The sequence below is a fragment of the Piliocolobus tephrosceles genome, chromosome Y (genome assembly GCF_002776525.5).
Source record: "Piliocolobus tephrosceles isolate RC106 chromosome Y, ASM277652v3, whole genome shotgun sequence".
NCBI classification, from domain to species: Eukaryota; Metazoa; Chordata; class Mammalia; order Primates; family Cercopithecidae; genus Piliocolobus; species Piliocolobus tephrosceles.
Window position 1 is genome coordinate 7,790,991 of NC_045456.1, and position 26,259 is coordinate 7,817,249.

Genomic DNA, 26,259 nt, shown 5'->3' on the forward strand with positions numbered 1-26,259 from the left:
TTAGCTTGTTGTTTTGAAGATTTCTGGAATCCGTATAAACAAGGTAATATTATGGGCTTCCAGTTGAGAAGGGGGCACACTCTAGAGTTTTGGGGAAATTAAGAAAGATGCGTGATGATGGGTATACTAAAAGCCCAGACTTCACCACTACACAATATATCCATGTAACAAAACAAAACTAAACTTATACCCACTAAATATATTTTAAAAGAACATACATCAATATCAATTTTCTTTCTTATCTTTTTTATTCCTCCCTTCTCTAGCTGTTCCACCAACAGACCCAGATGGCCTTAAACAATGTTTTCCAAAGCATGGTACATATACCGCTGATGGCACACGAGATGGTTTTACGTGGTACAAGAAGCTTTTATGCCGGGCGCGGTGGCTCAAGCCTGTAATCCCAGCACTTTGGGAGGCCGAGACGGGCGGATCACGAGGTCAGGAGATTGAGACCATCCTGGCCAACACGGTGAAACCCCGTCTCTACTAAAAAATACAAAAACTAGCCGGGTGAGGTGGCGGGCACCTGTAGTCCCAGCTACTCGGGAGGCTGAGGCAGGAGAATGGCCTAAACCCGCGAGGCGGAGTTTGCAGTGAGCTGAGATCCGGCCACTGCACTCCAGCCTGGGTGACAGAGCAAGACTCCATCTCAAAAAAAAAAAAAAAAAAAAAAAAAAAGAAGCTTTTACTTATATAGTAAGTTATTTTAAGAGAGTTAGAAACAATGTAATGAAACACATCAACCTGTCAATTCACAGATATAAAATTTAAATAAATAACTTTATGCAAAAAAAGGGGGGGAAGAAAGATGCCCATGAATCTGGGAGGAAAAAGAATTTCCTACTTTGAGATATGAAAGTAAGATGTTCATGGTTTGGGGGCTGTGTCATATCCTGGAGGAAAAAGGAAAGTTGGGGACATGGAGACACCTAAACTCTTAAAGACAGACTCAAATACCTTCAGAATCATAGCAGAGAAATATATCAGAAGGGAGAAAACCAGAGACCGATTAAGCCCGTTGGAGGAGCAGTCTGTTTGTAGTTGGGCCCGAGTGCCATGTCTAAGTATCAGAGCACCACTAGCAAAATACAAAGAAAATAAAGACACAGTTGAGACTCAGAGCCAGGATAAATGCAGGAGTGAATATTTACTTTTTTTTTTTTTTTTTTTTCTGAGACAGAGTCTCACTCTGACACCAGGCTGGGGTGCAGTGGTGCGATCTCGGCTCACTGCAAACTCTGCCTACCGGGTTCAAGTAATTCTCCTGTCTCAGCCTCCCAAGTAGCTGGGATTACAGGCATGCGCCACCACACCTGGCTAATGTTTTGTATTTTAGTAAAGACGGGGTTTCACCATGTTGCCCAGGGTGATCTCGAACTCCTGAGCTCAGGCAATCCGCCCACCTCGGCCTCCCAAAGTGCTGAGATTACAGGCGTAAGCCACCACACCTGGCCTCATTATCATTTTTATGGACTCATTTCCTAACATTCATGAGAGAAAACAAGTTTCCTTGAGATCAAGATTTCTCAGTTTTAGCTCTATTGATACTGGAGGCTAGATAACTCTTCGTTAAGGTTATTTGGCGCACTGCAGGATCTTTAGCGGCATCCCTGACTTTGACACACTAGACGCCAATTTTGTTTCCCAAGTTGTGACAACCAAAAACGCCTTTGGATCCTGCAGTGGGGAGTGAGGGATATGGAGGGGTATGGGGGAAAGTTGGCAAAATTACCACTAGTTGATGACTATTTTAAACTACTTCAAATAATAATTATTTTGAGACTAATTTGGACTATTTGACATCATCAAATGCAGTAAAACAAACACGCAAACAACAACAAAAAAAGGGAAAATAAATCTTCACAAAATTTGCCACCTTCTGTCTTCCACAGACACGAAGAAGTTTCAGGTAAAGTTTGAAATCATTCACATTAGTTTATATCCAGGAAGGTTAGAAAAAGATTCAAAATCAATATACTATTTGAATTTGAAAAACTCTTTTAAAGTGTTGTTTTAAACTAGGTAGGTAACACTGTTTATTTAACAAAATTACCAGATCATAATTTCCATTTCTCTAATATATGACTAGTCTTTGCAACCTAATACACACATGACTATTCTTTTGGCCCCATTTCAAGGGTATTGTAATGTGCTAAGTTAAATCTGATTAAACAGTGTTACTGTTTAATGTAAAAGTTCTCGTAAAGTCAACAAGCAAAGGAAAAAATTAGTACATATTCAATATACACATACAAAATAAATTTCTGGCAAAACTTCCATTTCACACCTACGCTCTATACCAATTATAAATCTACACATAGAGAGAGAGAGATAAATTTATTAATTAAAAATACTACCTATACTAGTTGAAGAAAATATGCATAAAAACTAGAAGGAATTTTTTTCACACATTCAAAAAGTTAAGATCAATGAGTTCCTTGCCATTGCTAACAAAGAGGTCAATACTGTCATGGCGAGAGTTTGATGTGTCCGTGTTAACACGGCACTGTTTCTTCAACTCCTTACAAGACCACCATATCTTGCCCTCACCTGATTTATCTGTAGAATCTTCAAATTCCACGAGGAAAGAGTACCCATTATTCCAGACGTGGAGGCAGGTGGCTGGGTCATAAGAGATGGTGAGCGGTTTCAAGCCAGGATCATAAACACTGTCCCTCCACCGAATGTTGATGGGTGATTGTCGATCACCCCCAGGAACCAGGTCCACGCTCTCCCAGAGTGGATGCACTAGGAGAAAGCAGGTCAGGCTATTATCAAGACTGTTGGACCAAGTGCGGTGGCTCACTCCTATAATCCCAGCACTTTGGGAGGGTAAGGCAGGTGGACCACTTGAGGCCAGGAGTTCAAGACCAGCCTAGGAAACACGGTGAAACCCTGTCTCTACAAAATATACAAAAAAAATTATCCAGGCGTGGTGGTATACACCTGTAGTCCTAGCTACCAGGGAGGCTAAAGTGGGAGGACTGCTTGAGCCCAGGAGGTCAAGGCTGTTGTGAGCCATGATCGCACCACTGCACTCCAGCCTGGGTGACAGACCCAAACCATGTCTCAAAAGAAAAAAAGAAAACAAAGCCTGTCTACTGTACTTCTGGAGAACCTGTCAGGGCTAACGGAAACTAAAAGCCTTAGGAATTAGCCACTGTGATAGTTACTTTTAGGTGTTGACTGGACTAGATTAAAGAATACCTAGAAACCTGGTAAAGCATTATTTTGGGGTGTGTCTCTGGGGGTGTTTACAGAGGAGACTAGCATGTAATTCTGAGTGGACTAGGTGGGAAAGATTCGCCCTCAATGTGGGCAGGTATCATCCAAACTGCTGGGGGTCCAGAGAGAACAAAAACATGGAAAAACTGAATGTGCCCATCTGTCTGCTGGATCTTGGATACACTCTTCTGCTCCTGTCCTTGGGTAACAGGTACAGGCTTCCCAGCCTTTGGACTCCAGAACTAACACCAGCACCTCTCTGGGTTCTCAGGCATTTGGCCTCAGACTGATAGGTATACCATCAGCTTCCCTGGTTCTGAGGCCTTTGTCTTGGACTGTCCCATACTACCAGTATCTCAGGGTCTCTGGCTTGCAGATGGCCTGTCATGGGACTTCTCAGCCTCTATAATCGTGTGAGCAATTTCCACTAATAAATTCCCGCTCATCTATCTCTCTATCTATATACCTTATTGATTCTGCTTCTGGAGAACCCTGACCAACACAGCCACTTAGGGGTTTAATCGATAGACAAAAGTAGAGGATAAAGATAGGTCAGAGAGCACCCGGCAGAGGAATAGCATTTTGGCATCTTGCAAAACCAACACATCTCAGTCTGCCTACTAAGCTCACCTAAACCAAGTGCAATCTGTGCTGTGATCACAGCATAATGCATGGAGTTTAGTGCCATGTGGAAATAGGGTATTCATAAATGAGTTTCTTTTCTTCATTGAGAATTTCCCAAGCCCCAACTCCCCAAAGTGGCTTTAAATACAAAGACAAATTAATTCAATCTTCAATAACAGATTTATTTTCAAAAAAGGAAATGGGAGAACTTTGAGAAAGGAGATATTCAATCAGTATTGTCAGTGTTTAATTGGTTGGCTGGTAGAAATCAAGGCTTGCATAGCCTGCATCCTGTAAGATGCTTGCCCCACATAACTGTGCATGCTGAGTTGAGTTCACCTCCTATGTAAGCAAACTCTGAGGACCAGGCAGCCATCCTGCAAAACCTGGCTAGAACATCGGCATTGCTAAGGTCCCTGGGGGTCGCAGTGTGTCACAGGGATGTGGAGATTATCTATTAAGGTGTACACATACAATTCATCCCCCACAGGCACTGAAGACACTGCTGATGCTGATTGTCCTCCAGAGTCAAGCACCAGGTCTCTGTAGCAAGTCCCTGATAAGTATCAGCAGACTTGCTGATAACACAGATCGGCCTGTTGAGACCCCCATGTGTGATGAGCAGAACCAATGTGTATCAGTTTGGGGTGGTCCAGCTGCCTGTCCTTTAGAAGTACCATGGATGGGTAGGATCAAGAACAACAGGAAAACTAGGAGAAACATGAATTGAGAGAAATCATTACCAACGACCCTCTGCATCTCGCCCTACCACTAAGAATAAGGATGAGACTGGCCGGGCGCGGTGGCTCACGCCTGTAATCCCAGCACTTTGGCAGATCACGAGGTCAGGAGATCAAGAGACGGTGAAACCCCGTCTCTATTAAAAATACAAAAAAAATTAGCCGGGTGTGGTGGCACACGCCTGTAGTCCCAGCTACTCGGGAGGCTGAGGCAGGAGAATCGCTTGAACCCGGGAGATGGAGGTTGCAGTGAGCCGAGATTGCGCCACTACACTCCAGCCTGAGTGACAGAGTAAGATTGTCTCAAAAAAAAAAAAAAAAAAAGGATGAGACTAAGGTAGTTGTTTTGTCACTCTGTCAAATCCCCCGTCAATGGCAGCATCATCCTCCTATTTCCATAAAAAGCAAAAACCTGCCCCTGGTTTACTCTGCCAGAGCAGATAATCCTCTTCCTTCGGTAATTGCTGAAAGCTGGAAGTCAATATCTTTTTTTTTTTTTTTTTTTTTTTAAGACGGAGTCTTGCTCTGTCTCCCAGGCTGGAGTGCAGTGGCATGATCTTGGCTCACTGCAACCTCTGCCTCCTGGGTTCAAGCGATTCTCCTGCCTCAGCCTCCTGAGTAACAGGGATTACAGGCGCATGCCACCACACCCAGCTAACTTTTGTGTATTTTTAGTAGAGATGGGGTTTCGCCATGCTGGCCAGGCTGGACTTGAACTCCTGGTCTCAAGTGATCCACCCACCTTGGCCTCCCAAAATGCTGGGATTACAGGCGTGAACCACTGTGCCTGACCGTAAGTCAGTATCTTAACCTTCGTGTCTTAGTGTTTTGTTTTGTTTTATTTATAAAAGTGCTCCAGCAATACAGACAAAGAGCTCTCCTGAGAGTGCCTAAATCAGTGGTTTTCAACAGAGAGAGCAATTCAGTCCCCCAAAAACATTTGGCAATGTCTGGAGACATTTTCGGATGGCAAAACTGGGAGAGCGTGCTAGTGACATCTAGTGGTTAGAGGCCAGAGATGCTGCTAAACATCCTACAATGCACAGGATGGGCTCCCAGAAGAAAACCATTCTGATCCAAAAGCCAATAGTGCCAAAGTTGAGAAACCCTGGTCTAAAGATAAAAGGTGCATGCAAACTCGTAATATTCTTTTCTTTCTATTTCTTCATATAATGTAGTACTCTCATCTCTAGAGAGGTCTGAACCCAATGTTCTGTGTTTTATTTTTTTTTCTTTCCTTAGTATAAAACAACTTGTGAAGAACAAGAACTTTAAAGAACAAGAAGTTTCTGTTTCAGAAATCTAAAATGGAAAATGCACATGAACTGGCACATCTGAAACAGAATCTGGGCTATACTGTCATAATCTAATTAGAATGCAAATTCCTTGTGGGCAGGAGCCACATCTTCCTCCTTTTTTGTTGCCCTGTGGTATCTTATTAAACATATGCCCTTCTGGAAAACATCCTATTAGGTACTATGTTCACTATCTGGGTGACAGGATCAATAGAAGCCCAACATCATCACCATGCAATATACCCATGTAACAAATCTGCATATGTAACCCCTGAATGTAAAATAAAAATGGACATTTTTAAAAAGAAAGAACTAACAATTTGAAAAAGCAATCATGGCAACTATGCAGCAGCCAACATCATAAAATATACAACCTCAGGGTCTAAAAATGTTTAGTAATTTTATCCAGTAAAATATCATATATTTTTCATCTTAGAGGGAAAGATGATCTTAAATTTCTGTTACATTTGGTTCTGTTATATCCACCCAAACACCTGGATTCATATTCATGATGAATAAACATCTTTTTTTTTTTTTGAGGCGGAGTCTTGCTCTGTCGCCCGGACTGGAGTGCAGTGGCCGGATCTCAGCTCACTGCAAGCTCCGCCTCCCGGGTTTACGCCATTCTCCTGCCTCAGCCTCCCGAATAGCTGAGACTACAGGTGCCCGCCACCTCGCCCAGCTAGTTTTCGTATTTTTAGTAGAGACGGGGTTTCACTGTGTTAGCCAGGATGGTCTCGATCTCCTGACCTCGTGATCCGCCCGTCTCGGCCTCCCAAAGTGCTGGGATTACAGGCTTGAGCCACCGTGCCCGGCCAAACATCTCTTTTAAAGGCAAAAATAAAAAATAAAATAAACATATGCCCTGTAACGTATCCAACTGCCATTGTTAGGGGGAAAAAAGCTCAAATTCAGATGATTTGCAAGGATTCAAACGATCTGAAAAATGATTCAAATTGTGTTAATTTTTAAACTTCTAGAAAGCCCTTGAAAGGCCCTGATTCTGTTTTTAAAGATTCCTGGCACAAAGAGACTATGCACCTTCCCCTCTGAGACACTCAGATTGTGGATGATAATGTGAGAATTCACATTCTTCAAAGCCATTCAGTGAGGGTCTACTGTGAAGACTAGGGAAAAACTGGAGTGATTAGGTACCTAAGACGATGCCTTGGTCACCCTAATTGTTCCCCATCTCATTCATGAAATGGGAAGTATCAACACTCACGCTCATGCAAATACCAGCCCAAGACAACTGGGCCTATTCCTGCAATTGCTCCTTAATGACCATAATGCCATGATCAATTTATACCCTTCAGTTTACAAGTTCAGCTTCCAGGTTTTCTTTCCTCCTACCCACCTCCTTCTTTACTAAACTACACCATCTAGGTTAGACCATCCAACTTACTGTGTGGGGAGGGGGTCCTTGGTCACTGCCCCCTTACTGAAGCCAATTTTTTGCCAACGGCTTGTTTTGCTAAACTGACGCTTTTGTTCTCTCCTACTCCCCTCCTTTTCCTCTACTTAAGGAAAAATCAGATCAAAACAATTTCCTGGTAGTTGCTCATATTTTACCTCAAAAATAAGAAATTATTTAAATTATTTTAAAAAAATACAGGTGCAAGCCACCGCTGCCTGGGTCAATTTTGAGGAGACGCATACATTCACACCATAGCACAAATCTTCCCAGTGATGCTTCTCATCTTATTCCATCCACAAGTATTCACCGAAAGCCAGCTGGCTCACAGAGCAGTGAGGAAGGCAGATAATTAGACACATATGCATATAATTATAACTGCATCCATGTGATAAATGTCATGAAAGAAAAATCAGAGTGCTATGATTAAAAAATTATAATATGAAGTGATCATATTATAAGAGAGCAGCCAGAGATCACTTTGTCAAGGAGGTGACAATTCAGCCCAAGACCTAAAGATAATGGGGTGATGATTAAGTGGTTTAACAGAAGCTTCATTTTCAGGTTTTTCTTGTATAGGGAAAATGAAATAAACAGATAGTGATTTTATCAACTGTGGTTTATGTTAACAAAGACACACTGTCATTAAGAAGGTGTCGGCCGGGTGCGGTGGCTCGTGCCTATAATCCTAGCGCTTTGGGAGGCTGAGGCAGGTGGATCACCTGAGGTCAGGAGTTCAAGACCCGCCTGGCCAACATGGTGAAACCCCATCTCTACTAAAGATACAAAAAAATCAGCTGGATGTGGTGGTGCGTGCTTATAATCCCAGTTACTCGGTAGGTTGAGGCAGGAGAATCGCTTGAACCCGGGAGGTGGAGGTTGCAGTGAGCCGAGATTGTGTCATTGCACTCCAGCCTTGGCGACAGGGCAAGACTCCGTCTCAAAAAAAAGAAAAAAAGGTGTCAGTAATTTGTAGCTGATGGGCAACAAAAACCCTGCAGAAGATTCCATGTTGAGGAGGTGCTTGATTTTAGTTGTTTATATGAGTAGTCCTAGGTTTGATTTATTTTGTGCTTTAGCACTGTCTTAGTCCATTCAGCCTGCTATGACAGAATGCCATAGACTAGGTGGCTTATAAATAAGAGAAATTTATTTCTCACAGTTCTGGAGTCTGGGAAGTCCAAGATCAAGGCACCAGCAGACTGGGAGTCTGGCAAGGGCCTGCTTTCTGGTTCATAGACAGCCTCCTTGCTGTCTTCAAATGGTAGAAGGTACGAGGGGGCTCTCTGGGCTCTCTTTTATATTGGGAACTAATCCTATTCGTGAGAGCTCTGCCCTCATGATCTAATCACCTCCCCAAAGCCCCAGTTCTTAATATCATCACCTTGGGGGTTAGGATTTCAACATATAAATGTTAGGGGGTCATGAACATTCAGTTTGCTGCAACCACCTATTTCCCCAGCTTTGGCACTGTCCTTTTAGCCCCTGAAACATGGAACGCTCCTCCCTGCCTTAGTCCCTCTCTTCGTGCTCCTCCTCCACAGAAATCAATGACCCTCATTTGGCTCAGGGCTAGGCCCCATTATCTTTAGGTCTTGGGCTGAATTGTCACCTCCTTGACAAAGTGATCTCTGGCTACTCTCTTATAATATGATCACTTCATATTATAATTTTTTAATCATAGCACTCTGATTTTTCTTTCATGACATTTATTACATGGGTGCAGTTATAATTATATGCATATGTGTCTAATTATCTGCCTTCCTCACTGCTCTGTGAGCCAGCTGGCTTTCGGTGAATACTTGTGGATGGAATAAGATGAGAAGCATCACTGGGAAGATTTGTGCTATGGTGTGAATGTATGCGTCTCCTCAAAATTTACCCAGGCAGCGGTGGCTTGCACCTGTAATCCCAACACTTTGGCAGGCCAAGGTGGGCAGATCACTTGAGGTCAGTAGTTTGAGACCAGCCTGGCCAATATGGGGAGACCCCATCTCTAGTAAAAATACAAAAAATTAGCTGGGTGTGGTGGCTCATGTCTGTAGTCCCAGCTACTTGAGAGGCTGAGGCAGGAGAATCTCTTGAACCTGGGAGGCAGAGGTTGCAGTGAGCTGAGATTGTGCCACTGCACTCCAGTCTGGGTGACAGAGCAAGACCCTATATAAAAAAAACAAAAAACAAAAACAAAAACAAAACCAAAATGTACACACTGAAATTCTTTTCCCCAAGGTGATGGATGGTATTAAGAGCTGAGGCCTTTGGGAGGTGACTATGTCACGAAGCCGGAGCCCTCATGAACGGGACGAATACTCTTATAAAAGAGGCTTGAGAAAGATCCTGAGCTCCTTCCACCATGTGAGGATGCAGCAAGAAGGCAAATTCTTTGAAGCAGAGAGAACCCTCATCAGACACTGAATCTACTGGCACCTTGGTTTTTTGGACTTCCTGGCCTCCAGAATTGTGAGCAACAAATTTCTGTTGTGTATAAATTATTCAGTCTGAGTTACTGTTATAGCAGCCCAAACAGAATAAGACAGTTCGTTTCTCCTTTTTGCTTTATTTCATTATTTTTCTTTAAGAATCATTCAGGTTTATCTCTTCTTTGCCTTGCTCAGCACAGCAGCCTAGTTCAGAAACCTAAACCCCAGACTTCATACAAAGCCTCTTGGTTGATTTCCTCTTCTAACTCTCCTCTACTGCTGAGTTCTGCCACTCAGCAATTTTCCTACATAACCACCTTTGTCACATTGCTCCTATCCTAAAGACAGTATATCAAGTTGTAACTTCCAAGTTCAATGTCCAGGTTTTCCTATTAGAACTCATCTCACTTATCTAATCTCATTTTACTCATTCTTCCCAAACTCTGGTGTTCCTATGCTACTTTTCTTGTCATGTTATTCCCCTTAGCAAGCTACTCTTCTTACAACTGCCTACCTACACAAGTTTATGTCTACTTTGGTTTTTTGTTTGTTTGTTTTGTTTTTTTGAGACAGAGTCTCGCTTTGTCACCCAGGCTAGAGTGCAGTGGCATGATCTCGGTTTACTGCAACCTCCGCCTCCCGGGTAAAAGCGATTCTCCTGCCTCAGCCTCCTGAGTAGCTGGGATTACAGGCGCCCGTCACCATGCCTGGCTAATTTTTGTGTTTTTTTAAAATTGTTGTTTGTTTGTTTGTTTGTTTTTGAGATGGAGTCTCACTCTGTCGCCAGGCTGGAGTGCAGTGGCACGATCTCAGCTCACTGCAACCTCCGACTCCTGGGTTCAAGCGATTCTCCTGTCTCAGCCTCCCAAGTAGCTGGGACTACAGGCACCCACCATGATGCCCAGCTAATTTTTGTATTTTTTAGTAGAGACAGGGTTTCACCATGTTAGCCAGTATGGTCGTCTCAATCTCTTGACCTTGTGATCTGCCCGCCTCGGCCTCCCAAAGTGCTGGGATTACAGGCGTGAGCCACTGGACCCGGCCTAATTTTTGGTATTTTTAGTAGAGATGGGGTTTCACCATCTTGGCCAGGCTGGTCTCGAACTCCTGACTTCGTGATCCACCTGCGTTGGCCTCCCAAAGTGCTGGGATTACAGGTGTGAGCTACCACACCCAGCTGTCTACTTTGGTTTTTAAAAACTTTTTAAATAAAATTTTTTTAGAGATAGGGTCTCGCTATGTTGCCCAGGCTGGTCTTGAACTCCTGGGCTCAAGCTATCTTCCTGTCTTGGCCTTCCAAAGTGCTAGGATTATAGGCATGAGCCCCCACGCCTGGCCTTTAGCCCCACTTTGGCTTGTGCTTAGAAGCCCTTCCTTTTCCTTAAGAAATTTATTCCAGTTCGAGTCTGGAAATCTTTTCCAGTTCAAGTCTAATCTCCCTGATGACATATTCTCCAACCACTCTGAACTTTGCTTTTTCTGAACACACACTGAATTTGCTTTCACACCATTTAGCACCCAACTATTCCTCATGTAATCTGTGTTTGCTTTATCTGCCCAAAGGGTCTGTGTCAACTCCAAGCCCATGAGGTCTGTGTCCTCCACTTTTTCTATAGTCTCCAGGGCTTCACTTGGTGCAAGGCACAGAAGAGGTACTAAATGCTTATTTTACTGATACAGAAAACCAAACAAATTGATACCAAGGCTCTCTACCCATTACCTCACAGCCACCATCTCTCTACCAGGCAAGCTGGTTTACCCTGAACACCTTTTAGGTTCACCTAATCGTATCTATCTGTTATTCGTTTGTTCCTTAAAATTCTACTAGGTTTTCAAGGTCAGTTCAAGCCCCTTCTCTGACACTCCCACCCTAAATAAAGCATCTTTCATCTGTTGTTACTCCTCAACACCTATTATCTCTGTTCCTGAGCTCCCCAATATGGTAGCACTGTCCCTGTGTGCTAGCCTAAATTGAGATGTACTATATAAATGTACAATACCAGGAACTTCGAAGGCTCAGTACAAAATAAATATTAAAATTTCATTTATAATTCTTATATTCATTTCATGTTAAAGTGATAATATTTTAGATATATTGGGTTAAATAAAATATATTAGTCAAATTAATTTGACCTGTTTACTTGTACTTTTTAAGATGCGGTTATTACAAAATATAGAATTACTCATATTTTTATTTTATTTTATTGAAGAGATGGGGTGTTGCTATGCTGCCCAGGCAGGTCTCAAACTCCTGGCCTCAAGCGATCCTCCCACCTTGGCCTCCCAAAGTCCTGGGCTTACAGGCATGAGCCACTGCACCTGGCCTATTAGAAAATATAGAATGACCTATATGGCTCAGATTTGTGGTTTACTTTATTTATCTACCAGAAAGCATTGCCTTATACCCTCATGTACTTTTTGTCTGGTCCCTTGCTATGTACTGCCCTTTTTATGAGGGATGTCTACTTCCTCATGTTGCTGAAGACGACCCGTGTAGGCCTTGGCCTTAATACAGTGATGGGTGTATACACTGGGACCCTCCGTATGACTTGGTTGAGGATGATCGCAGAATCACAAATTGCCTTGTTAGAGCATCATCAGGGCTATAAAAGGCACTTGGATGCCGAGTCCATTAGCCATAGGATACCTCCCTGTGCAGTTATCAGCACAGGAGACTAAAGCTCACATTTCCTGATGGTCAGTTCCAGGGCTATTTGTCAGTCTCAGGCAGCTGAAGATAACCCTGAGGCCATTAATGCAATTCTAAGTGGCTCTTAATCAGCTCTTTTCTCAAGGTTACTTGCATGTTAATAAAGACAATCTAGGGGCATCCTGAGTCTATATTTCAGAATTCTTTGTGAAAACACTGCAAAACAAGCTTTTTATTACTCTCCAGGCTTTATTTGTATTCTTCAAAATTAATTGGAGAAATAATAGAATAACTTTCAAACACAGTACAGTTATGATATAGATTACTGCTGTCAAATAGAACTATCTCTGATGATAGAAATGTCCAGTATATTAAGATCTAGTCATAGGTAGCTATAAAATTTTAATGAACTTAAATTTACATGTAAATACCCACATGGGGTTAAGTGGCTACATTTTATACAGTGCTGGCTTCTTTTTTTTTTTTTTTTTTTTTTTGAGACGGAGTCTTGCTCTGTCGCCCGGGCTGGAGTGCTGTGGCCGAATCTCAGCTCACTGCAAGCTCCGCCTCCCGGGTTTACGCCATTCTCCTGCCTCAGCCTCCGGAGTAGCTGGGACTACAGGCGCCCGCCACCTCGCCCGGCTAGTTTTTTGTATTTTTAGTAGAGACGGGGTTTCACCGTGTTAGCCAGGATGGTCTCGATCTCCTGACCTCGTGATCCGCCCGTCTCGGCCTCCCAAAGTGCTGGGATTACAGGCTTGAGCCACCGCGCCCGGCCTCGTGCTGGCTTCTTTAGTCCCTATTATCCTAACAGGTTTCTCTTTCTTCTACAAGTAAGGAGATCATGAACATTAAGAATCATTGGAATAACAAATCAGTATCGTTTCCATTCTACCTGATATTCTTTATATTTCATTCAATTAAGAGTTATTAAATGCACTTTCCTATGGTCTAAGATCTCATGCCTAAATCTTTTTATGTGACCATTAGACTAAATTTCACCAGATGATACCTAAGAGAAACTGATTTTATTTCCACATTGGATAACAGGTGTAGGCTTTTATCTTTATCTTATCATATTACAAGTCTCCAAAGTTAGGACTTTCAACAGTTACTGCCTGCTACCTGAGATAACAGCAAACAGCAATCTGAGTTGACAGCTAAAGATGATCTGTGGAGAGCCTTGGGAGCAAAGATATGATGAGCACAGAGCACAGGGCTGACCTGAAATGCTGCTTTCCGAATTTGCCACAACCTCCTACTTTCATTCACTCCTTATGCTGCTTTGCCTCCTCTTAAAAGGTTCAGATTTAAACATCTGAGACAGGCACTGAGCCTATGATGATGATAACAATTGTAGTACTAGAAGTAGCTCCCAACACTGAGTCCTCACTATGTGACAGCACTAGCTAAGGACTTTGCACATGAAAACCAGAAATGAAATTCTAAGCTCCCCAACGGACTGAATGGATCCCCCCTACCCTGGCCAGGGGGATCCCAAAGAAACCTGAAGAACTAGTTCAGGCCATGAGGGGAAGAGAGGTTGGGCATGCCTCATTACACTCCCTCCCTTTAGAGTTTAGGCACAACTGACCAGCATTAACACTCAAATAGAGATCATAAGACTGACATAGAATCTTTGTAGCAATAAAATACCTACCTCCAACCTGACCCTGGTATAGCATCACATGACAGATAGAAGGCTCTGAAAGAAATCAAAGTATTTTACCCCAAAATTTATTTATTTATTTATTTATTTATTTATTGGGAGAGAGTTTCGCTCTTTTCACCCAGGCTGGAGTGCAATGGCGTGATCTCAGCTCACCCAGAACCTCCGCCTCCTGGGTTCAAGTGATTCTTTTGCCTCAGTCTCCTGAGTAGCTGGGATTATAGGCGCACACCACTACACCTGGCTAATTTTTGTATTTTTAGTAGAGATGGGGTTTCACCATGTTGGCCAGGCCGATCTCAAACTCCTGACCTCAGGTGATCCACCTGCCTCAGCCTCCCAAAGTGCTGGGATTACAGGCGTGAGTCACTGCACCCAGCCTTATCCCAAAATATATTTCTTTGACATATTTTGAAATGGCCCCGCAAAACCATCCCTTGTGGGATAAATGTGCATTCTGTAGAGAGCCCCTGTCCCTTTCCAGGTCTTTTCCTGATCCAGGAGAGATCTGACACCTTTTAAGGTACCATAAGAGATGTTTACCATCTAATCTCTCTGAGCCTGCTAATGGGAGGCTTCATCTACATAACAAGAACCTTGGCTTCTACAGTCCCCCTTATCTTAAGGCAAGCATTTCTTTCAGTTGACTTCAAGTCTTTAGGCAAAGCTTAACTTTTTCAACCAACTGCCAAACAGCCAAACAGAAAATCTTTGTTTTTTTGTCGCCCAGGCTGGAGTGCAGTGGCGCAATCTTGGCTCACTGCAAGCCCCGCCTCCTGGGTTCACGCCATTCTCCTGCCTCAGTCTCCTGAGTAGCTGGGACTACAGGCACCCGCCACTGCGCCCAGCTAATTTTTTGTATTTTTAGTAGAGATGGGGTTTCACTGTGGTCTCGATCTCCTGACCTTGTGATATGCCCGCCTCGGCCTCCCAAACTGCTGGGATTACAGGCGTGAGCCACCGCGCCCAGCCAACAGAAAATCTTTGAATCCACTTACTTATGACCTGTAAGTCCCTGCTTAGAGATGTCCTTTCCAGGCCAAATCAAGTGTTGACGAAAAGAGTCAAACTCTGTAAATATTTGAAGAGATTTATTCTGAGCCAAATATGGGTGACTGTGGCCCGTGACACAGCCCCCACATGGACCTGAGAACATGTGCCCAAGGTGCTCAGGGCACAGCTTGTTTTTATACATTTTAGAGAGGCATGAGACATCAATCAAATACATTTAAGAAATACACTGGTTTGGTCCAGAAAGGCGGGACAGTTCAAAGTTGGGGTGGGGGTTGGGGGGGCTTCTAGGCTATAGGTAAATTTAAACATTTTCTGGTTGACAATTGGTTGAATTTGTCTAAAGACCTGGGACTGGTAGAAAGGGAATGGTTCGGGTTAAGATAAAGACTGTGGAGACCAAAGTTCTTTTGAAGTCTTATAGTGGCTGCCCTTAGAGAAAATAGATGAGAAATATTTCCTATTCAGATCTTAGTTAATCTCTTTAGGATTGGGAGGGTCTGGAAAAAAAAGATCTAGCTATGTTAATAGAGATTCTTTACAGATACAATTTTTCCCCCACACAGAACAGCTCTGCAGGGCAATTTCAAAATATGGCAAACAAACATGTTTTGGGGTAAAATATTTTGATTTTCTTCTCTGTCTTGTAATGTTATGCCAAAGTCAGGTTGGAAAGTAAATCACGATATACGGGTTAAATAAAACCCATCTGGTAACAATTTATGATTTGTGGGGCATGACTCCCCAGACCCCTTAGATAGGAATTTGGGCAAGATAAAAAAAATCAGAGTTTCGCCCTCACAATGTATACCTTACAGGTATTGATTTACGTCTTGCCTGTAACTTCTGTCTCCCCCATGCTGTAACCCAACCACCTTGGGCATGTGTTCTCAGGACCTCTTGAGGCTGTATCAAGGGCCACGGTCACTCATATTTGGCTCAGAATGAACCTCTTCCAATATTTTAGAGTTTGGCTTTTTTCACCAACACATGTTATCTTTTCAAACCCTCAAGAATCTGGGGTCATTCTTGTTCACAAGTGTACACTGGCCTTCTGTTGGGGTACCGAGCTGTCAGAAACAATGAGAACTGTCTTTACAATTGAGCAGATGAGGGTACAGAACATAGAAATAGGACCTGCTCAAAGGCCTAGAGCAGCAAAGACCACAGTATTATTCTTGGGGCAAATAGGTTGGAACAGTGTAATATGCTACAAACAAAATCAAATGGTGACTGTCCCCTGTTTTTCCTAGTAACTTAGAAACAAGAACATATCATCTGTTGTGGGAAATTCACTAAGTAAAGCTGCCCCTCCCGAAGCCACTACTGTTTGTTTTTTTTGTCAGCATTAAAAGCAGCAAACTATACTAACTACATAAGCATACCGGATTTGGATGTTTAATTTCAACTGTCAAAAAAAAAAAAAAAAAAAAAAAAACCAGCAAAACTACTAATACTTTGTAACATAAACCCTAGACCACAAAGTGCCAGTGTTCAGAATAAGCCAGTCTCGGTAGGATGTGGCATATTTGTAGGAAACCACACCTAGCAACCAGAAATTTATTATGCCTCTGGCCCGTTTATTTGAAAAAGAACACAGTCAGTGTTGAAGGAAACAAAATAAACTTACAGTGAAAATATATTTGTGGAGCAGTTTCAAGTCCTTGGATGTAGCTAGATTAGCACTACTAATTTACAAGCATTCCATTCTTACCCAGTCTTTTTATTATGTGCATATGGGGTCAAAGAAATAAAATAAACATGAAAATAAGAAAATAAACATGAAAGTGGAGAAACCTAGACCTCAGTGCAACCCAACATTTGAAAACTCTGTGCCCGTGTTTTTTTAAGTCACGGAAAACATGAAAAATTCCTCCTTAATGATAATATTTAGCCATTTCATATCTCCATTAACTCAAAGTTATCTGTCCACAAATACACACATTTTCCTTTCCCATCCTCTCAACTGCCCTCTCTAGGGCAGTCATGCAGAGCATGTTTGGCAATCTGCAGACAGTTTTGGTTGTTACAGCTTCATGAGGGTGCTACTAGCAACTAGTAGGCAGAGGCCAGGAATGCTGTAAAGACCCTCCAGGACACAGGACAACCTCCCACAATGCACAATGATCCATCGTCAACGTCCATCACGCCGCAGTGGAGAATCCCTGCCACATCCGGACATGGACAATGCCTTGTATTTCCAGAAGGGGAACGAGATGAGAGAGGTGTGAGGAAGACCATTTCCTGCCTCCCTCAATCTTCCATCCTTACAGCAGAGCACACACTTGCAAACTGAACAGCTAGAATTAACTTTGCAATTCCTAACTCAGGACAGAATATTCCAGAACGTTGAAGCTAGTAAACTGCTTACAAACATTTACATGCAACTTCCAGAAACGTAAGGTTCCCAGAAATAATTTGTGGTTTCTGGATCAACCTTTGTTTAAAAGAAAAAAAAAAAAAAGACAATTGCTACCAAGAAATAATAAACAACAGGTTCCAAAGTATTAAAAACTGGGATCTGTCTCTTGTCCAGTTTCTGCATGACATCATTTTAACATGCTAAAATTAGTCAAGAAAGAACATTCTACATTTACTTTCATGAATCAGTAGAGAAACAGCTATTCTCACAGTTCATAAGGCATATAATCCTACACTGGAAAGCCAGAGACAGCATAGCTACAAATGTTTAACATGTGTGATGACTATAAAGACAAGTATTTTTGCTCTTGCACACTTGCTCCCTCTTTTCTTTTTCTCTAAGAGATGAGATTTCGCTCTGTCACTCAGGCTGGAGCCCCTTTTGTTCTCTTTAAGGAAGTGGTGTACTCACAGGCTCGGTTCCGGGTTTTGTAAGTACAAGTGTAGAGGCTGCAGGGCCTCGTTGGCATGAATCTCGGAATCTGGAACTTTCTCCACAGCAATTTGCCTGGAGATGCTTGAAGAATGACCCTTAGGCTGTTCATCACCACCACCTTAGCTTGAAATCTTGATCAATTCCCAGTTAAGTTGCAGGAACCTAATAACCTAGAGGGATGAGGGCAGAGGAGGGAAAGCTGTAAACAACAGAGACTTAAGATCCTGGAGAAACCTCTAAGTAGGACAATATTCAGACTAGGAGTACACACCCTGAGGTGGAGGGAGGGAGGGCAGATGAGAGTTAACGGTTTATCCACTCTTGCTCCTCAAACTCATTGGTCCCCCCAGTGGAGGGCAGGGAGGGTCCTGAGGACTGACTCACATGCTTTGCGTTTCCCTCAGGGTTGGCAAATATTAGAAGTCCAGAGAAAAGCTTCTCTTTAGCCACAAGAATGAAAAAACTGTTTACAGTACAGTTTCTTAAAATAAAAAAAAAAAAAACAAAACATTGCTGCAGGAAATCCCAGTTAATTATCCAGCATGGTATTTACATGTACGAAGAACTCCAACATTAAAGCTCCCTCCAGGCTGTCGGACTAAAAACAAACATCTGTATCTAGATTGCTTACAAAAACAAAACAAAACCCACGATACATCCTGCCAAAATAGTCATGGGCAGTTTTGAAATCTGAGCTTAAATACAATCTATGACTCTTTGCCAATTTTTGGTGTAACACAATGGTCCTTGAACATGGGAAAACAGACAAAGTTAATCCTGAATTCTCTCTCCACCTTTCACATGGTCACAGTCAAAGTCTCAGAAGATGATGCTTTCCAAGGTATTCACTATGGTGTTCTGAAATTATGGTAATATTAACTTTGAACACTTTCCCCACCACAATACTGCTTCATCCATTTTCCCTGAAAACTATCCCTATTCCATTCTGAAATTTTGAAAAAAAAAAATCAATTTTTCTTGGTTACACATTCATTCCACTACAGATTTAGAACTGTTTAGTCTGAGTACTTGAGATACATTCAAACAGCTGTTCAACCATGACTGTGGTGTGGCTGCAAGGCCATGAGCTCTGGCCCTAAGATCTCGGCCTCACATCCATTTGCACTCCTGCCTGCCCACCAGCTACGTGGGCTTCAGTTCTTCCAACTCCTTTCTTTCCCTCCGGCCTGTGCAGATGCTCTTTTTTGTATTTTTCATAGAGACAGGGTTTCACCATGATGGCCAGGCTGGTCTTGAACTCGCGACCTCAAGTGATCCTCCAACCTCAGCCTCCCAAAGTGCTGGGATTACAGCTGTGAGCCACTGCGTCAGGCTATCCCTGGTTAATTTTGTTTATTTTTTTTAGAGATGGGGGAGCGGGTCTCACTATATTACCTGGGTTGGTCTCGAACTCCTGGATTCAAGCAATCCTCCTCCTTAAGGGCCTCGCAAAGTGCTGGGATTACAGGTGTGAGCTACTGCATCTGGCCAGGTTATAGTTTTATGTGTGTATTTGTGTATACACATTTTTGAAGGGAGCATGTATGTCAAAATGTACCTTATTTAAGAGATGCAAATGTTTGACTCAGGATTTAAAACATGGACTGGCAATACACTTTCAAGGGATTATCTTGATAGTGCCTTGAGCTAAATAATAGTGATATAGGAGTTGAGAAGATATTACTTAGGCAGATAGTGAGAGTATGGGAGTCCTCAGTAAGGTTTTCCTTTTAATAAAAAGCAGCCCCCAAATCATTTTCTTTTCTAACAAAGAGAAGCCTGTAAAATCGAGCTGCAGACATAGACAAGCAAGCTGGAAGCTTGCACAGGCGAATGCTGGCAGTTGTGCCAATAGAAAAATACTACCTAGGACTAGGCATGTTCAAAATGGTGGCTCCATCTTCTCTTTGCCAGCCAAGTGTACAGTAAGGAGCAGACAAGATGGCACTGGCCAAGTAGAAAGCCCTTTTGCAAAATAAGATTAGGGTGGGACGATCAGCCTTCCCACATGCTATGTAAATGTCACATCTGTTCGAACCAACCTGTGGCCCCTATGTAAATCAGACACCGCCTCCTCACGCCTGCCTATAAAATCTGCTGCAGTCTGCCACTTGTCCCTTTTTTGGACGCCTCTCTCGCAAGAGAGAGAATTGCTCTCCTCTCTCCTTTCTTCTGCCTATTAAACTTTCCTTAACTCCATGTGTGTGTTCCAGTCATTAATCTTCTTGGGGAGAAGACACTATACCCCAGAAAACAAAGACGCGCATTAGCACCCTGTTTTCAAATAACTTCCTTAACTGAATTAACTGAGCAGACTTAAAGAACAATAGGCCATTGGCAACTTCAATTTAGAATCTCACACTGCTTTGTTTTTCTTAACAAAGAAAAACTTTATTATGGAAAACTTCAATTTTATACTAGTATAGTAAGAACACTATAATAAAACCACCTACGTACCCAATATTCCATTTGAACCATCTGTTCATGGCCAATCAAGTTTTATTTATACTTCTCCTACCCCCCCTGCTATTTTTCCTCCCCAGCTTATTTTGAAGCAAATTCCCAGACATCCTATCAATGTATCCCTCATTGTATTTCTGAAATCAAAGGACACTGATTTCATCTCCTCCTCAAACAATCAGCAGCAAGCCTAGCCACCTCCACCCATTCCCCTAAACTGCCTTTGAAAAACTCCTAACCTATGAGCTTTGGCAGAGATTATTTCACTACTAATTCCATCTCCCGCATGGTGTGGCCGGCCCCGTGTCTAACTAAACTCTTTCTTTACTACAGTGCTGAAACCGCCTTTGCAAAATTATAACTGAGGAAATTATGACAGTGAATAAAATCAGACCTAATCAACTCCATCTTGTTTCTAACCTTTAAGCTGTCCTTGCTCATTCCTGGATGTAGGCCGAACTAACTTTGAGAAGGAATTCAGTTCAAGGCTTGACTCTGAAACAAAATTGATAGCAGCCCTTTCCCAAAAAGACCCCCTTCTTGCCTGGGGACGAGTCTGCCTTTGCAGGACTAACAACTTAGCTAGTGGTTAGAAATTACAGTTTAGGGGTTGTGCAGCCTCTGGCTCCAAGAGTTTGAACCTTCCCAAATTGCTCCTTGGGATAACATCACTATTGTAAAACCTAAGATCAATGCTTGAGATATTTTGCAGACCCTGCACTCGATGGATCAGCTGACACCACCCAGACCGGTAATCTGGCTCAATCAGTTCTGCCATCCCACCCAGGAACAAAAGACAGCAAGAAAACCTCACTTCAACCCCCTATAATTCCATCTCCAACCTGAGCAATCAGCCCTCCCCACTTCTCAAGCCCTTACCCGCGAAATTATCTTTAAAAACTCTGATCCCTAGATGATCGTGGAGACTGATTTGAGTAATAATAAAACTCCGGTCTCCCACACAGTCGGCTCTGTGTGAATCACTCTTTCTCCATTGCAATTCCCCCGTCTTGGTAAATGGATTCTGTCCAGGCAGCGGTTGCAATGCCATGGTCTTTCTTTGTGCAGCAGGTAGGAAGAATCCCTTGAGCGGTTACAATGATATGAACTGAAATGGTTAAGATTAATGCTTAAAGTACACCCTTAAATTTATGCAAGAATCTAGGACCCAAGGAGCAGGAAAAATAGTTGCTCAGTTACACTGTACAAGAAGTTCAGCCAGGTGCGGTGGCTCACGCCTGTAATCCCAGCACCTTGGGAGGCTGAGGCAGGTAGATCGTAAGGTCAGGAGATCGAGACCATCCTGGCCAACCTGGAGAAATCCTGTCTCTACGAAAAATAGAAGATTAGCCAGGCATGGTGTCACATGCCTGTAGTCCCAGCTACTCAGGAGGCTGAGGCAGGAGAATCGCTTGAATCCGGGAGGTGTAGGCTGCAGTGAGCTGAGATTGTGCCACTGCACCCCAGCCTGGGTGACAGAGCGAGACTCTGTCTCAAAAAAAAAAAAAAATTAAACAAAACAAAAAAACAAGAAGTTGATGCTTTCTGTGGCTTCAAATGGTGCAAGCTATGAAAGCTCTCTGAAAAAGCTGCTAAGTGTTATATAAATATAAGTTATTATTACTCAAATGGATTTTGTTAAAATGCTACCCATTGTATAAATGCAGAAAGCTAAGAAAATAGTCATTTTGGATGACTTTTAATATCATTTTTTGTTTTCTTTTAAAGCCAATAAATATCCCCAAACAAACAATTTCAACTAACCAGGATTCCCTCTGACAAAACTGATTTGACATTAAAATGAAATTTCAAAACCTTCTAAAAGATATAGGGAAACCTTGCGTTAATTGTGCTTCCTTTCCATTGATTTCCAGTCCTGAACTGAAGCAATAGCGAGCGATTATCTCATGTCGAGCACTGTGCTTGTGTAAAGATGAAAAGATCATGCTCTTTCCCCATTCCCACAAGCTTGCAATCTACAAAGAAAAACTATTTAAACAAATACTTCTTTTTTGTTACCTTTTTAAAAATTATGATAAAGCATACATAATAGTTATCATTTTAACCAGCTGTAAATGTACAAATTCAGTGGCATTAAATACATTCATAATGTTGTGCAACCATCAGCACCATCTGTACCCAAAACTTCTTCATCATCCCCAACATAAACCATGTACTCACTAAAGAAGAACTTCTCCTCTACCCCGTATTCCCTGGCAATCTCTCTTTTACTTTATGTCTCTGTGTATTTATTTGCCTATTCTAGGTACCTCACATAAGTGGGATTGTACAGTATTTGTCCTTCTGTGACTGGCTTATTTTACTTAGCATGATTAAACAGATATTTCTTTTCTTTTCTTTTCTTTTTCTTGAGACAGAGTCTTACTCTGTCACCCAGGCTGGAGTGCAGTGGCGTGATCTCAGCTCACTGCAACCACCACCTCTCAGCTTCAAGTGATTCTCCTGCCTCAGCCTCCAGAGTAGCTGGGAATACAGGCGCCCGCCACCATGCCCGGCTAATTTCTGTATTTTTAGTAGAGACGGGGTTTCACCATGTTGGCCAGGCTGGTCTCGAACTCCTGACCTCGTGATCCGCCCGCCTTGGCCCCCCAAAGTGCTGGGATTACAGGCGTGAGCCACCTGGCCATAAACAAATATTTCTTAATCAAAGCTGGACACGATGACAGCCTTGATTTAGTGCAATGAGAATATATGGAGCAGGGGCTCTAAGTTTCAGGAAAGGGTGGCATCTGAAAAATGTATCATAGGAGAGAGAGAATTTAACAGGGAGGCAAAGGCAGAGGGATGGACAGGGGAACCTTCCCCGATGATGAGGAGGTGGAAGGGGATGATTAGGCCCCAAGGCCGAAGAACACAATTAGAGTCAAAATGGGCAGAACCTTAGGTTTACTCAATAAACAATTCTAGTGTCGGGGGAATATGGGCAAACAAGTGGAAAAGGCCTCCGTTCTTGTTCACAATCGAGTTAGAATGAGACATAGTAATTTTTGGGAGGATGATGGCAAGTACAATGCAAAGTCAACAGAAAGGATGTGTGGGCTCTGCCTTCAAAGGGAAGGTTGTGATAAGACAAGGCCAAGGGCATGGCCGCCAGCCAGGAGAGCTGTACAAACAGATGAGTGACCACACACCAGGCCAAGGCACGGGGCCCTGCACAGGGGGTGGTGGGGGGGGGGGGGGGGGGGGTCTGAGGCCTATTAGCATGGCAATCAGAGAAGTCTGGGAAATGACCCTTGACTCTGCTCCACAGAGAGCCATCCGGAAAGCACTGAGGCATGGCAAGCTGGGACTGACGGCCAGGGCCATGGTCATGCCTTGAGGACTGCCCTGCATTCTGTAATCACACTGTCTGCACAACACCAAGGCTGGAGGCCAATGACGCCTGGCCTAGAGGAAGTTTCTCCTGTACATCCAGACTGACTCTCTAGGGCTAGGGGGCAGGAGGGCTCCAGAGGGCCAGACTTCACCCTCACCTTCACCCTCACGGTCATTCTCCTCCACACTCAGTGGTAGATTCCTTGCAGTGGTCCAAAAGTCTGAATCTCTATCTGTGCCCCAGAATGGTGCTGATCTCACTGCAGGGGACCCTGACTCTGAAGATTTTCTTTTTCTCCTTTAGACAAAACAAAAACAAAAACCCGCAAACCTCAAACTGGTTTTTCTGAAAGAAAGCCAAGAGTATTTCTGAACTTCCCATCATTCCAAGTCTGCTATTAATATTTGTCAACACACTGGCCAAGCAGATGCCCTGGGGATGCAGTAGCAGGTGGGGCTAGGTGAGGATTTGAGATTAATTTGGGGAATATGAACTTCCAAGACACTGGAAGGCTTTGGATATTATTCCATGGGTACAGGAGAAAGCAGTGATGGTTTCTGATGACTCTGACAATGGAGTACAGGATGGATGGGAGCAAGTAGAGCCAGGAAAGTCAGGGAGGAGGTGATTCCTTTAACCATCCTTCATTCAATCCATCACTCTTTTATTCTTTTTGTCATTAAGATATCAATTGAACATCTATTAAGTATGAAACATGGTTCTAGGTTCATTGGGGAAGAGAACAAAGCTCTTACCCTTGTGGAGCTCACATTTTAGTAGGGGATACAGGTAATAAACAACAAATGTAATAAAAAAGTCAGTTTAGAGACAATTTGAATAGGTCCAGTAAAAAGTGGAGCAGGGTAAGATGAATTTGGAGTGCCACTTGAGAGAGGGTGTTATATTTTTAAATATACTGCTCACAGGAGGCCTCGTTAAGAAGATAAAATTCTAGCAAAGGATTGGAGGAGGTAGGGGATTAGTTACATGGCTATCTAAAGGAAGGACATTTCAGGCGTGGGGAACTGCCTGGGCAAAGATCCTGAAGTGGGTGTATGTCTGGCATATTCAAGGGATAGTAAGGAGGCCAATATGGCAGGAGTAGAGTGAACCAGGAGGAAGGCAGTAGGAGATGAGGTTCACAGGTAATGGATGACAGATCAAGACTTCTGGGCTACTGCAAGGGTTCTCTTTCTCTAAGTTAGGGTTTCTCAGTCTTGGCACTATTGACAGTTTTGATTAGATGACTCTTGGTTGTGGGGGAATGTCATGTGCATTGTAGGGTAAATTTAGCAGCATCAGTATTGGCTAGCATCCAATAGATGCCAGTTCCACCCTATACCAGAGTTGTTACAACAAAAAAATATCTACAGACATTGCCACATGTCCCCTGGGGGAGGGGAATAGGATTACCACAGGTTGAAAACCACTGCTCTAAGTAAAAAGGGGAGACAATGGAGGTTTCTGAGCAGAGCAGTAACATTTTACATTTACATACAGTAATTTACATTTTTAAAAGATCACTCAGGCAGGGCGTGGTGCCTCATGCCTGTAATTCCAGCACTTTGGGAGGCCGAGGTGGGAGAAGAGGATCACTGGAGGTCAGGAGTTCGCAACTAGGCTGGCCAACATGGTGAAATCACGACTCTACTAAAAATACAAAAGTTAGCCAGGTCTGGTGGTGCATGTCTGTAATCCCAGCTACTCGGGAGGCTGAGGCAGGAGAATCGCTTGAACTCAGGAGGTGGAGGTTGTAGTGAGCACTCCAGCCTGGCGTCAGAGTGACAGAGCGAGACTTCGCCTCAAAAAAAAAAAAAAAAAAAAAAATCACAGCATGTCTTATTGAAAATTGCCTTGGGGAGCAGAGACCGGGAGGAACAGGAAAGAAGTAGGAAAACCTTTTAGGGATAATCCAAGGCTTGAACTAATCCAGAGATGTCACAGTGGACGTGGTAAGAAGTGGTTGGATTTTTGATATATCTTGAATATACAGCCCATAAGATGTGAACGAAAGGAGTTAAGGATTACTGGAAGATTTTTGGTCTACACAACTGGAAAGATAAAGTTACCATAAACTGAGATAGGGGAGACAGTGGGAGAAACAGGTTTTGGGTGGGAAATAAGTAGGTCAGGTTTAAGCATGTGGAGTTTAAAGTGAAACTCCAATAATCCGAGTGAGAGAATATGAAGCACTGAACTGGGCAGTGACAGTAGAGTTGGACAGGGTACTTGGTATTCAAGAGACAGCCATTGTGATTTTTAAAATGTAGGGTCTGTCACTCAGTTAAGGGAGAATAAAAGGAAGAAGTGGAGGAAGACCTCATTTAATAGCTGGAGGGATGCTGGCAGTAGGACGAGGATGAATCCCTGTACAGAAAAATAGAACTTGTCGGGCTGGGCACAGTGGCTCACATCTGTAATCCCAGCACTTTGGGAGGCCGAGGCGGGTGGATCAAGAGGTCAGGAGTTCAAGACCAGCCTGGTCAAGATGGTGAAACCCCATTTCTACTAAAAATACAAAAATTAGCCGGGCGTGGTGGCAGGCGCCTGTACT

General features: G+C 43.0%; 1 protein-coding gene across 2 annotated transcripts in view; it reads right to left on the reverse strand.

Annotated features, from left to right (window-relative positions):
• Window positions 1-26,259, reverse strand: part of CA5B (carbonic anhydrase 5B) — a 69,826-nt gene that overhangs the window by 19,194 nt on the left and 24,373 nt on the right. Inside the window, exons 2-3 of one of the 2 annotated variants that reach the window (XM_026449809.1) lie at window positions 17,885-18,078; window positions 2,554-2,751 (exon numbers count right to left, since the gene is read on the reverse strand). In XM_026449809.1, coding sequence (XP_026305594.1) covers window positions 2,554-2,751; window positions 17,885-18,017 — 331 coding nt within the window. In that variant the 5' untranslated portion in view covers window positions 18,018-18,078. Of the gene's footprint in view, window positions 1-2,553; window positions 2,752-17,884; window positions 18,142-26,259 lie in introns of those variants that run through there. The other variant, XM_023199056.1, reaches the window with a different exon arrangement.